The 13,948-nt window shown below is 49.5% G+C and overlaps 1 protein-coding gene across 1 annotated transcript; it reads left to right on the top strand.

Moving 5' to 3' along the window:
* Positions 1-1,303: 1,303 nt before the first annotated feature.
* On the top strand, positions 1,304-12,268 carry INHBA (inhibin subunit beta A). The gene is made up of 2 exons (XM_032874967.1): positions 1,304-1,778; positions 11,278-12,268. The coding sequence occupies exons 1-2, from the start codon at positions 1,391-1,393 to the stop codon at positions 12,162-12,164; spliced, it is 1,275 nt and encodes a 424-aa protein (XP_032730858.1). The 5' UTR covers positions 1,304-1,390; the 3' UTR covers positions 12,165-12,268.
* Positions 12,269-13,948: the final 1,680 nt, after the last annotated feature.

Here is a 13,948-nt window from a genome sequence, read left to right as displayed (position 1 = left end):
AGTCTGGACTGGAGGTGGTGGGCTGTAGTGTGTGTGTGTGTGTGTGTGTGTGTGTGTGTGTGTGCAGGGCAGAAGGGGGCGACGGCGGTTAGGGAGAGGGGAGAGAGTTTCAGGTGACAGGAGTAGGTAGAATATTCCCCGTGCATCCTTCAGTGCCTGGCTGCGTTTTGCAGTTGGGGAAAGTAGAGTGTCTGAGATGACCCCAAACAGCAATTCTACTCCGCTCCCCTCAGATCCCCCACCGGAGCGGGTGACCCTGAGCATTTAAATATGAATGAATGGGAAGCCGGCAACCTCCAGGACTCCCTCTCGCCGGCTGGCTGACCCAGCGGCTCCCTGGCCCCTCTGCCCCTGACCCGCACTACCTGCCCGCCCACCTCCAGGAACCCCTGGCCCCGCCTCAGGAGGCAGGGGCCGGGGTGCGGGGGGGGGGGGGTGTCTTTTAGAGCTGCGGGGTGGGGGGCCCTGGGGGCAGATCGTTTCAACCTAGTCATCCCAGGAGATTGGGACAGTGCCTTCCAGTGGGGTTTTCTTTCCCCTCCAAAAGAGGAAGAAGGTGAAGCAAGGGGACTGGGCAGAGGAAGAAAAAGAAAGGGGGGAGGGAAGTGGAACAAAATTAGGAGGATTTCTTTCAGAAGGGAAAGGAGAACTCCCGAGAATGGTGATATCTGAAGAGAGGTGTGTGTGAGGGAACAGTGAGCAGAAGGAAAGCCGCCTGTCAGAAAACGGGCTGTCCCTCCCCTTCCTAATCACAGCCTCTACTCACAAACTCCCTCCCTCGCCCATTCACGCACTCACTTAGGACCAATCGTTCTCTCTCTCCTCTCTCTCTCTCTCCTTCTCTCTCTCTCTCCCTCCCTCTCCCTCTCTCTCTCTCCCCCTCTTTCTCCCTCTCCCTGTCTCTCTCTCCCTGTCTCTCCCTCCCTCTCTCCCTCCCTCCCTCTCTCCCTCTCCCCCCTTCTCTCCTCTCTCTCCCATTCTCCCTGTCTCTCTCCCTCCCATCCTCTCTCTGTCTCTGTCTGTCCCCCCCCACCCTGTCTCTCCCTCCCTCCCTCCCTCCCTCTCTCCCTCCCTCCCTCCCTCCCTCCTTCTCTCTTACTCGGAGACAGTCAGAACTCTCCTCCCTGACAGCCACAAACCTACAGCACTGACTGCCTTCCGAGAGGGAACCTGCAAACAAAACTTCACAGAAAACTTTTTGTTCTTGTTCCAGAGAATTTGCTGAAGAGGAGAAGGGGAAAAAAAAAAATAAAATAAAATAAAAAGAAAGAAAGAAAGAAAAAAACAACACAACACAACAACAACAACAACAACAACAAAACCTGTGCGTGAGGGGGGAGGAAAAGCAGGGCCTTTTAAAAAGGCAATCACAACAACTTTTTCTGCCAGGATGCCCTTGCTTTGGCTGCGAGGATTTCTGCTGGCGAGTTGCTGGATTATAGTGAAGAGCTCCCCCACCCCGGGATCCGAGGGGCACGGCGCGGCCCCCGACTGCCCGTCCTGCGCGCTGGCCGCCCTCCCAAAGGACGTGCCCAACTCTCAGCCGGAGATGGTGGAGGCCGTCAAGAAGCACATTCTGAACATGCTGCACTTGAAGAAGAGACCCGAAGTCACCCAGCCGGTGCCCAAGGCGGCGCTTCTGAACGCCATCCGAAAGCTCCATGTGGGCAAAGTGGGGGAGAACGGGTACGTGGAGATAGAGGATGACATCGGCAGGAGGGCAGAAATGAATGAACTCATGGAGCAGACCTCGGAGATCATCACGTTCGCGGAATCAGGTCGGTGCGGGCGTTCGCGGGTGGGGGCGGCGCGCCCCGGGCCGGCCGGCCGGGGAGGAACTTGCGCCCGCGGCGGCGGCGGGGCGCCCGGGGGAGGTCACTCGGCGGCGGGCGCCGGCGGCGGCGGCGGCCGGAGGGGAGGCGGGGGAGCGGGCTGCGCCCACACGGGATTCTAGCCCGAGCCCCGGCCGCGGGCGGCTCGCCCGCACTTGCGGAACTCGGCCGATCGCCCCGAGCAAGCTGCGAGGGCCGGGCTGGAGCCGGACGCCCGCGGTGCCCGAGGCTCGCTCGCCCTGCCTCGGGAACCGGCTCCGAGCAGCCCCGAGGGAGAGCCCGGGCGTCTGCGGGTGCGGGGGGGAGGGGGTCCAGGAGGCCCCCGGACCGCATCCAAAGTTTCGGGGGGGGGGGGGCGTGCGCGGAGTGCGGGGTCGCGGCGGAACGGCACAGATGAAGTCATTGTCTTCAAGCAAACCTTCCCTTTAAAAGTCCAGCCAGGGGCCACACGGGGAAAGCAGGGCATGCTTATTATGAGTGACAGCCCCTTCTCCCTTCAGAAAGTCCGTCTTCCGGGAGCACAGGCATCACCTTCCAGGCAGGAAAGAGGGACTTTGGGGGACAGCTGACACTAAACCGGCAGTCACTTTTGGAACACTGACTTTTGCTCTCTCAGCAACCGCCGCCGCCACCACCACCAAAAGAGAGTTTTGTTCTCTGCAAAGTTACTAAGAGCTCTCTGCCAAGGAATGCAACCTTGACAAAGTGCTCTCAGATACTACGCTGAACTCTCACTCAGTCCTTAAGAGGAAGAACTTTAATAGGTTCCGATCATTGGCTCCGGACCACAGGAACCTGTTGCTGAGTAGACAGATACCTGTCAGAAGCGTGGCCACAGACGTGGAGGCAGGTTATTTGTACAGTTATGGGACGCAGACCCTTAGCACGCGGCAAGCCCATGCATGCCCGGCACACAGATGTGTTCATACCCTGTTACTTTCACGGTAATGCCAGCCTAAAGAATCATATCCCTTGCCAAACCCATTTGAAAGGAATGCCATTGTTTTGTTTGGTGGAGCATATGGCCAGTAAAGTACGTGCAGGGACTCCCAGCATTTCTGTTTAAAAGTTTGCCGCAGCAGTATAAACAATTAAGGCAACACTCAGAATTTCCAATCCTGAAAACCTGTTGACTCAGATGTTCTGTTTTCAAGAAAACCGTGCCAGACCTGGGCATCCTTTTGGGGAGCAGATAGCCTGCTTGGCTTCCTGGCTTCCCTGGTGAGAGAAGCCCTGCTGTCCTACAAGCTTCCTGGCAGGACAGTCTCTCTCTCTCTTACCAGAAGCTTCTCTTCAAAGAAGGGCTCTCTTTCTCTAAAGCTCTTTCTGGACGCAGGCCCCAAAGGACATGATCCTTAGGACTTTATCTGTTGAAGCTTATTGAGGAGACCAAGTCAGGTTGACGTTGCCACCTTGCCACTCACCTTTCCTGATGGCAGGGGAGGGAAGAAAGGGCTTTACTGACATTGAGTTCCATGGAGGGGAACGGATTCCAGTAGTCTAGAGGTCTGTCTGCTCCCTGTGCTGATACAAAGGGACCCTGTATAGGTTTTTATATACCAGTTACTACACACGATGGCTTGAATTTCAGGCCCTACTCCATTGGCCTTACCCATGTCAGATGACTAAGTATACCTATTCCCTGGGACCACTATTAACATACACCTGATGCTCGAGACAGCCTTGCTTCCTAACCTAGCTGACTTGTCTAGCAAATCCCGCTCTTGGCATTGAGAGGTTCTGCAGTGAAAGAATTTGACCTTTTACATTCTTTCTTACTTATGGCCTTCATCTCAGAGGCCGTCTTTTTCTCATTTATAGGAAATCTTGCCCTTTTTTTCCTTTTTCTTTCCTGTTAGGTGTTTAGTTTAAAAGAAATTGAGTTACTTTTTAAAAAGGTGATTCATTTGACTCACGCATAGACTCCAGTTTAAGGTTTATAATGGAAAACTTCTCCTCACTGAGTTTACAACTCGACTTTGGGTGAGCTGCTGGAGTCCCAGAGAAGGTTTACGATACACTTACTTATTTTTCTCATCTGAGAAGTTTCGCACATCAACTTCAGGTTGATTTACTAGGATTTCGTGGAATTAATGATTGCTATCTGGGCAATTGATTCTCCAAGAGGAGTGCCAGATGAGTATTTTGTTGCTGATTTTGCCAACCAGTAAAAGAGTTTTATCATCTGACTATACAAAAATGTCTTGCTGCTTTTGGAATAACTCAACCTTAATGATATTCAAACTATGTCAAATGTTAGAACTTGGAGAATAGCAGACGGTATTCATTTTTCTTTCCTCCACAAACTCTTTTGTACAGCGTGGAAGGCTGTGAGTCACTGTCATCGAGACCCGGGCCACAGATGCATACCCATAGATGTGTCTTTCAAACTTAAGATTCCCCAGTTGGGGGGTTTCATGTCTAATTTTTGCCTCAACCCCTCTTGATGGTTGACTAAAGCCCATGATGTGGCCCAGCAGTTTAGGGACCACCAAAAACTCAAGTGCCTAGAACTCTTGGAACTGAGTTTGTCCCATTTGGGCTCATGTGGAAGGTGCCCCATCTTTGTAAAGTTGATACGAGTTGTTACTAACTGAGGGGTGAGGAATTGTGCCCTGACCCCCTGAAATTTCTCCCAACAGATCAAAATTATTTTTTTGTAACACATGTCACCCAAGACTGCTCACCAAGATGACTGCATTCTTGGGACAGCTGGCACAGAATGCTCTGTGTCTACCTGAAGACCTTAAAGGAGAAGAAGGGATGGGTAGGGTCAAGTGCGCTCTCTGTGTAATTGTCAGCCAGGCTGAAATCGGTGGGCTTCTTGATGGCTCTATCTTACTTTATCTTCTTGTGATCTGTGGCAATATCTGGTCAGTGTACAGTAACAGCATATTACTGAGTCTCCATATGCTGCCAGATTTATATGTTGATTATGGTAATCAACATAGCAATTGACAGCACTTGTTGAAGAACAGTTAGGGACAGAAAGACCAACGAAGCCCCAGGAAATGCTCAATGCTCTCTAAGCCCAGGTGTTGTTGAAAGCAACACATAAATCTCCCTCTCTTGGAGGATTCCCGTTGAATTAGAAATATGCACTTGGCAAACGGGGGTCTAAGAAGGCTGGCTTGGGTGACTGTTTCTCCCCAGCCCAAGAAAGTCATCTCAAGCCGGAGCTGACTCATACGGATTCCATGCCAGCTTAAGGAAATTTCCTGCAAGTTACCCCTCACTGAAGGGTGCTTTTAGGGGTTACACACTTTCTTCTCTCAATAATGCAAAGCGATCGGCCACAAGAGGGCGCATTCCAAAGACTTTTGCTCCTCAGCGGTTAATCTAGGGAAAGGCATTTTCGGCTCCTGGAAGCCCCATTCTGTAGCGCCCAAATCTTGGTACTTACCGGTTGCCCCCTGCTTCCTCTCATCCTCCAGAAAACGTGAGGATTTTATGGGATGGGAGAAACATGGCTACCTGTGACCCAGTAAATGAGACGGAAGAAAGGAAGTGGGGATTCTAGTGATACATGGGAGCATTCCGGAGCTCTGTGGAAGACAGAGGAATGATCCATTTCAGAAGCAAACAAAGCAGAGCGTGGAGAAGTGTGACCATGAATCATCAGCAGCGCTGTTCTGCTCACACATCTCTCCCTAAGACGGCTGGCTGCCTGGCTTTGACCAAAATGCCTTCAACCTCCCCTCATTTTGTGGCCTGGTTTGCCTGTCTTATCAACCCTTTTCACCAGCAACAAATGACAAGTGACTTCCAACAGGGAGGAAAGGGCTGTTTGCTGTGAGAATCTGGGTACAGCTTCGGAGGATACGTTTGTTTCTAAACTGACTGGGGAGCCAAATGGGGGAGAAGAGACAAGAAGCGAGATGCCTCGTGGTTTGGGCCTGTGACGTAGTTGGGTCGGAGTCAGCGTGGGGGAGCCCCTCAGAGGATAGAAAGTCAGCTTTCATATATGGAGAACTGGGAGTCATACCTTCTCAGGCACTTTTAATGAAAACATGTATTTGTCTTGGCCCCTTTTGCTAACCTGTACTGGAGCGTGAGCTGTAGATCAGAATTCTTCATACTCCAACGGTTCCTGGACCCAAAACCAAAAGTGCAAAAGTTCTCGGGAACTTTGGAAGAAGTCGCTGAAATTTCTGTAGGTTGAATCTTAAGAATTTTTTCTGCTTCTTTTAGGAACCTAAAACCCCTTTCTCTCTACATCTCTCTCTCTCTCTCTCTCTATTTCATCACCACTGAAATGGAAGAGGCCCGAATGTCGTCTGGCATTTACAATTCAATAGCAGATCAGAAGAAAAAAAAAATAGGAAGGCTAACAAAACCAATCCAGATAATTTATGACCAAACTTGTAGTTCTGCTCCAAGGCAAAACCCTTGGCTACAGGTTAAGGGAGGCATCACCTCTAAGACCTCACTTGCTGCCTTCTGCAGAAACCCCTGGAAACAGTCCAAATGCAAAGTTAGTGACTCAGAGAACACGCATGCGCACCTGGTTGCCCCGTGTGCTCCCACCAGTGACTGCACCATCTACGCACAGCGAAATCTGGGTCCAGAATGCAAAATTAAAGTAACAGCTGCATTTCACAACAAGGCTTTTCCCCCATCTCGAGTTAAAATCCTCCATAAACAACAAGATTTTCCACATTCACATTAGAGATGGAATTATTAGCCATATGTACAAGGGCAGGATGCTTTAAGCAGGAACCCGGTGAGGAAAACAAAACGGAACACAAACCAAATACTCTGTGTATTTGTGTGTGTGTGTGTGTGTGTGTGTGTGCGTGTGCGTGTGCTTGTGTGTGTGTTTCTTATTTCATTGGAAATGTTCATATGCCCACAGATCTGAGGTGAGGGCTTGAGGAAGAGCAGAATTTTAAATCCTGGTGTGGGGGATGGGAACAACCAGGGGCTTGGTTGCTTAACCCTTGGCAGGCCTGCTTTCGTGCTTGAGTTCTTAAAAATATCTGAAAAATTCTGAGAGCAAAGGAAAAAAGGTGCTTTGGGGATTCTTCCTTGCAGCTTCTGGTCTTTCATCTGTTGCAACCCCTTGCCCAGCAGCATTTCAAATGTCTTCCCTATAAGGTGCCATCTTTATACCTCCTACTCATTCTTATGCACCTTTCTCTCTCCCCTTGGTTTTGTGTCCACCGGGCTCATAGAGGTTTAAGTGATGAAATATTATCACCCACATGGGTTTGCGTGGGACTTTCTTAGTGAATTACTCAGGCAGAGCAGGCTGTGATACAAGACTTGCTCACGAGCCTCGGGAGGGAAAAAATAGCACAGAGGATGGAAAGAATATTACCAGAGAGTAGGTAATGAAAGGTTAGCAAAGCCAACAGCTATATCTAGGTAGCTAGGTAATAATGCAGGAACCCAGTGCACACCTGTACCAACTAATCTGTACCTGCTCACAAAGCATTGTGGGAAGGCTTCCATTTCAGGATTTGATGCAGGAGATCGTTAAGTCAAACCTGAAACTGATTAGTAATTGATCCTAAACACCTCAGCCTCAGGCAACCTCCTTCCATTTTTCAAATTGCTATGCCTAGAGATTTGAGGACTGGAGCATTCTCAAAGCACCACCACAGTCTAACACTCTCTCTTAGGTCAGATACAGATAAAGGGAATAGAATCAAGTGACAAGTTCTATTTTTCATACCTAAGAAATTTGAGGGTTGTAATATCTTTCTGAAACCTACAGCCCTGATAATTATAAATCATCTCAGCTTCTAGCTGTCTCATTCTCTCCACCCCCTTCTGCAATGAAAGCTAAATGTAAAAGAGAAAAAAAAAACAAAACACTGCACTGTTTAATAAGTCAAATACAATAGAACTTTTAAAATGTACCTGCATGTAAGGTAGACATTAGGAAGACTTGCATCTCTCTCTTCCCCCTGTTCTCCTGAGCATTATGGCAACAGCATTTTCATGAAATTGGATCTGTTTTATTTTTTTTCCCTGATAAAATATCATGCAATATACAAATAGCAGTTCCAGAAATGGACACCAGGAGAAGGAGGCGACAGGCATGTCAATTAGTAGGGGGAAAATCCAAATGTCAGAAATATGGGGGAGAGATTCAGCAAGCAGGCAATAGATGTGAATACAGGAACAGTCTTTTCAAGCTCAGATAATTAAACCAATGCGTAAATCAGCCCTGTGCTTCTCCACACACGCGGGCGATGCCACACAGTTAATTATTAGCCAGGACCAGGTTGAAAGTCATTTTATGATGCCTCCCTGATCCTAATATAACAGCACCTGACAGATTGAGCCCCCTCTAATGAGCACTCTCTTTGTACAATCCTCTCTCAGGAACACTAAATCATTTGCTTCCGAGTACAGCTGCCTGTGAAGAAGGGGTGGGGCTAGCTCATGCCTTAGAAACCTGCCCTGGTGGAATGAGGGGCTGTCCTGTGGGCTGTTCCTGGAAGCCAGGGACCTCAGCCTCCCTGGCCCCTACAAAAGCAATCTGCATGTACTCTAGCTCCTTGGATCAAGTGAGCCAATTAGCCCACCCTGGCCCCCGCCCCACCCCCAGCCTCTGTAGACATTTTGGACTCGCTTCGTAGAAAGGCTGCCGTGGGCTGGTCCGCACTGCCATCGGGATCCTCTCTCTACTGGAGGAAGGACCATCTACCTTCTCCCAGCCCCTCCTGCCAAGCCCAGGTAAAAGCAGAGAGGAGCTTGTGGGAATGAGTTACCTGAAACCCAGAGAGCTTTCCTATCCCAAGAACGAATCAGTCTCCAGTTTCACACTCTTTCCTAGAAAAACAAAACACAGCCTCGTGCCCTCTGGCTTCTCTAATTTAGCAGCTACTATCTCTCTGTCTTTACAGTGGCACCCCGCACAGTGTAAGGTTTCAGAACAGCAGTAGCTTGTTACTATTCTCTGCTGGACGCAGAGGGAGGTTCCTGCACCCCCATCCAGGGGCGGCTGTCCGGGCTTGGGGAGCTTCCAGAAAGGACCCTACCCCTTCAGATCTGCTGCTGAATGTCTTTTTAAATTTAAATCATTAAGCTCTCCCTCCTGGAATCTTCTCTTTTTTCTTCCCTCCCCCCACCCCCCCCAAAAGCCAAACAGCATCAGAAAACCCACCAGCTTTTAGCAAAGAGGAATACTGTCTTCATGTCTTGAAAAGAAATCACGTTCCCTAAAAAATGACAGTCTCCCTTCCTTCTAACTGCTCTCTACTCTGGTGATCTAATCGTGAACCTAGCTTTATCATTAATTTTAACCCCTGCCAGAGATCCAAGGCTGGAGGAGAGGGACCTCCCCCAGCCCCTCCACCTGGCCACCTCCCACCACCAGCACCACAATTGGAGGCCAATGTGCTAGCGACTTTATACCAAGATGCCAGAGAATCTTTTGTATACACATGTAGCCTTTCCTGGCCCTGGCCTCAGTGAATTTACCACTATCAGAATCACAGCGTGCAGAGTGTGTTAAATTAAGAACAGAATCTACAGTGCGCAATGCACAGAAAAGCCTGCCTTCTGATGCAGAGAGAACTTGAAACTGTGCCGAAAATTTATAGTACCGTAAACATCTCAGGGCTGAGAGTGATAAGTATGGCTGGATTTCCGTTAGCTATAGAAACCCAGGCAGAGAGACCCTCCCAGGGAGTTGCGAGTTCTAAGATGACCTTCCCCAACATTGTTCTCAGATTTGTGTCCGGGATGCGTGTACGCCGGACAGTTGTCAGCAGGTACCCACAGGAGGCAGTCGGGCAAAGAGGGCATATTTCATAGACCAGCGAGCGGTAGAAGTGCGACTGGGGGAAGCTGTTTCCTCGATTGGAGCGTTCCAGTCTGGACACCTGTTTCTCGCAGTAAACGTTGCCACTTGTATAGACACACAGGTGCTTATTGAAAGAGAAGGGAATGGTTTAAGTTAGGCAGGAACTGCATGGTCTCTGAATCCAACTGCCTTGCCAGTGTGGGGATTTCCTTTCTGTTAGTAGCAGTTGCTGTAATTGGGGCTCATTAAGCTGCATTCAGAAGGGAAGGAGGCAAAAACGGGGGATGCAGCAGTGGGAGGTGGATCTCTTAATCTAACATGACTGGATGCTGAGGACGCGATTGCCTCGTTCCTGGTAAACTCTGGGCCGTGACAGTGAATGAGATAGATAGGATCTCAGACCAGGGGCATTCTAAATCAGACTGGCAGGGGGGTCAGGGCGGTCAGGGACTGAACCCTTATCAAGGGCAGCCACTGAAGGTGATGTGTTGGGAACAGGAGTGTTCGAGGCAGGGGCCACTTGTCTGGAGGTGAGATAGTGTACAACTGACCTTGAACAAACACCGTGTGGCTGCACCACAGAGGATGGGGCACTAGGAGAGAGCTGGCGGTGAAGGTGAAGCAGTCAAGGTCATGCCCAGAATCCCGGATAGTTTCTGTTTTATACCTGCTTCACGGAGCAATGATTGGAAAGGGGCCTGGCTCTATGCGGGAGAACCAAATGCAAGAAAAACCTGCTGCAGGGACCCGGGAAAGAAAGAATGGAGGGGTGGGGCAGGTCATGGCCAAGGTGGAGGTTAGCTCCATTGGCACTGGCTCCACTTACTTACATGGGGGTTGCCTGTGTATTTCTGTGGGAGTAGCATCACTTTGACAGCTTGCTAGAGCTCACAGTGGGTTTTCTTTCTTTTTAAAATTTTATTATTCTTTTTTATTTGACACAGAGAGAGAGAGAGAGAGACAGCAAGAAAAGGAACACAAGCAGGGGGATCGGGAGAGGGAGAAGTGGGCTCTCTGCCAAGTGGGAAGCCCAGTGCGGGGCTTAATCTCAGGGCTCTGGGATCATGACCTGAGCTGAAGGCAGATGCTTAACGACTGAGCCACCCATGTTACGTCAAGCCTGCTGCAAAGTGGGTCCAATGTCATTGTGCCATTCCCATTTTATAGAAGATGCAATTGAGATTAAGCAGTGAATAGACACAGAGCACCCCCGTACCCCCACCGCAGGCTCTCGGACACTGGCTGAGATCTAGGCTCTTTTCTTTTTAGAGCCAGGAGTTGACAGACAGACTTTCTCCGGAAATGGCCCAGAGCACATGTGTTCAGCTTTGCGGCCCGTCCCTGTTGTGACCGTTCAACTCCATGATCGAGGGCAGAAGCAGCCATAGACAGCCTATAAAGAACTGAGTGTAGCTGTGGTCCCATAAAACTTCATTTATGGGCACTGAAGTGTAAATTTCATGTAATTTTCACATGACACAAAATACGCTTTCTCTTCCACCATTTAAAAATGTCAACACCTTTCTGCCGGCCGGTGGGCTGTTAACCCGCTGACCCCTGCCGGAGATGGCCCACAGCAGAGGCGCCGTGCTTGCCTGAGATGAGTGTGTGCTGATTCCCCCCCCTCCCCGCCCCCAACAACTAACGAGTGTCCCTGCTCTCTCTCGTGCTGTGTTTCATCCGCAGGCACAGCCAGGAAAACGCTGCACTTTGAGATTTCCAAAGAAGGCAGTGACCTGTCCGTGGTGGAGCGAGCCGAAGTCTGGCTCTTCCTCAAAGTCCCCAAGGCCAACAGGACCAGGACCAAAGTCACCATCCGGCTCTTGCAGAAGCACCCGCAGGGCAGCGCGGACACAGGGGAGGACGCCGAGGAGATGGGCTTCGCGGAGGAGAGGAACGAAGTGTTGATATCGGAAAAGGTGGTGGACGCGCGCAAGAGCACCTGGCACATCTTCCCGGTGTCCAGCAGCATCCAGCGGTTGCTGGACCAGGGCAGGAGCTCCCTGGACGTTCGGATTGCCTGCGAGCAGTGCCACGAGACGGGCGCCAGCCTGGTGCTCCTGGGCAAGAAGAAGAAGAAGGAGGAGGAGGGGGAGGGGAAGAAGAAGGACGGAGGAGACGGAGGGGCAGGGGGAGACGAGGACAAGGAGCAGTCCCACAGACCTTTCCTCATGCTGCAGGCCCGCCAGTCGGAAGACCACCCTCACCGGCGGCGGAGGCGGGGCTTGGAGTGCGACGGCAAGGTCAACATCTGCTGTAAGAAACAGTTCTTTGTCAGCTTCAAGGACATCGGCTGGAACGACTGGATCATCGCTCCCTCCGGCTATCACGCCAACTACTGCGAGGGTGAGTGCCCGAGCCACATAGCAGGCACGTCGGGGTCCTCGCTCTCCTTCCACTCGACCGTCATCAACCACTACCGAATGCGGGGGCACAGCCCGTTCGCCAACCTCAAGTCGTGCTGTGTGCCCACCAAGCTGAGACCCATGTCCATGCTGTACTATGATGATGGGCAGAACATCATCAAAAAGGACATTCAGAACATGATAGTGGAGGAGTGCGGGTGCTCATAGAGCGCCCCGCCCAGGGGGACGGGGAGTCAGAGTGGTCCAGAGAAGACAGTGGAGAGATGAAGAAATGTTTAAGGTTTCTGAGTTAAACAAGCAGAAAAAAAAAATAGAAATTAAAAAAAAAAAATAAACTAAAAACAAAACCTGAAACAGATGAAGGAAGATGTGGAAAAATTCCTTAGCCAGGGCTCAGAGATGAAGCAGTGAACCAGATGGGAATGGGGAGGGAGAGGGAGAACAGCGCCCCCTTCATGTCTTCTGATATCAAGGTGATGACGTCAGTTGCTTACACGGGAGTATTGTCCCCTCCTTTTCAGTCCCCTTTTCAGTGTGAGCCTCGAAGTCGACTTGTCTAGTCTGCAATAACGTGGGCAGGCACAACCCAAATAGCATCTAGAAAGCCATGAGTTTGAAAGAGCCAGTTACCGGCGCTTTCCCACCCAGTTACCCAGGTTGTAAGGTATGTCTGTGTGACCCTCTCTCTGTGTATATCAGCCCATGCATACACGCACACAGACACACACACACACACACACACATCCACACACAGAGGCATTTCCACACGACACGTGCATACACGTACAGGCAAGGGAACAGTAGTATGACGTGGTCACACTTCTTTTTCTGCACCAGTTTTGCGACAAAGCAAAACAAAACAAAAACCAACCTAAAAACAGAACAAAATGAAACAAAACAAACATTTGAGACCAAGAATGGGAAGAGAGCAAAATCAAGGAACAAAGAATACCAAGTTACATTTCGTTAAGGTGCTTATGATCTTAGTACTATGCAACCTAATAGGTTTGAAACTGTTTACCTGAGAGAGAACAAAATGAGAGACTTTTTTGTATTGGAAGTAACCTGATTAATTTTTATTTTCTTCAAGGAGAGATACTTGAAAGGAATATGTTTGTCCATCTGTTGGATCCAAACATTTCTATATTTTGTAAATGTTGTTTTTTTTTTATCGTTTACTATTTGCACTACAATGGTGTTTGACCTGTCTAATCCTTATTTAACAAGTATTTTCTTTGGGTGGGGGTTGGGGGGGGTTAAGAGCTGCACTTAATGTGAGCTATAAGAGAACTGCTACAGCACACAAAATAGCTATTTTTATTATTATAATTATAATTATTATTATTATTTTGTACCTTAAAAAATAGACACATACACCAAAGACATTTGTGTGAGCCTTTAAACAGTCTGTCTGTGGTTGGTATCATTCACCATCAGTGAGTCAGGGGTTGGGATTCAAGGCGGAGTAGGGTGGATGGCGTTCAGGCTGGAGAGACCTGAGAAGTTTGGTTTTTTGACTCCTTTGACATCCATGAAACGGGACATTTCATACTGGATGTACAGTAGTTGTACACTGTCGGCTATCATAGAATACTACATGCTTGTCCGTGTATATGTACATGGCTTGTGCATATGCATACCTGTGTGTATATAAACATGGATCGCATCATATGCCCATGCACATTTTAAGCACGTCAGGCTGTCATTTTGTAATGTTCTTAAAGCAATGAATGTTTGTGTGCAAAACACAGTATTTTTAAGAAGGATAGGCTATCGTTTTTGCTTTTCCTCTGAACTAGGTGGGCACATTTTCAAAAATGTGGATGGGAAGAAGCCTGGAAACTCCAGTGACTATTTTCAGCAAGACCCTCTTTCATTGTGCAGGGACCCAGCTCCCTCCTCTTTCTTGCCCCCCCCACCCCCATCCCCCCAGATATTTCCTGTGGGGAAAACAGGAAACTCATGTTCTTCAAGGTTCTAGGCTGATTTTT

Source organism: Lontra canadensis, unplaced genomic scaffold, assembly GCF_010015895.1.
Source record: "Lontra canadensis isolate GAN:19392208 unplaced genomic scaffold, GSC_riverotter_1.0 scaffold54, whole genome shotgun sequence".
NCBI classification, from domain to species: domain Eukaryota; kingdom Metazoa; phylum Chordata; class Mammalia; order Carnivora; family Mustelidae; genus Lontra; species Lontra canadensis.
This window is presented reverse-complemented; position numbering and strand designations above follow the sequence as displayed.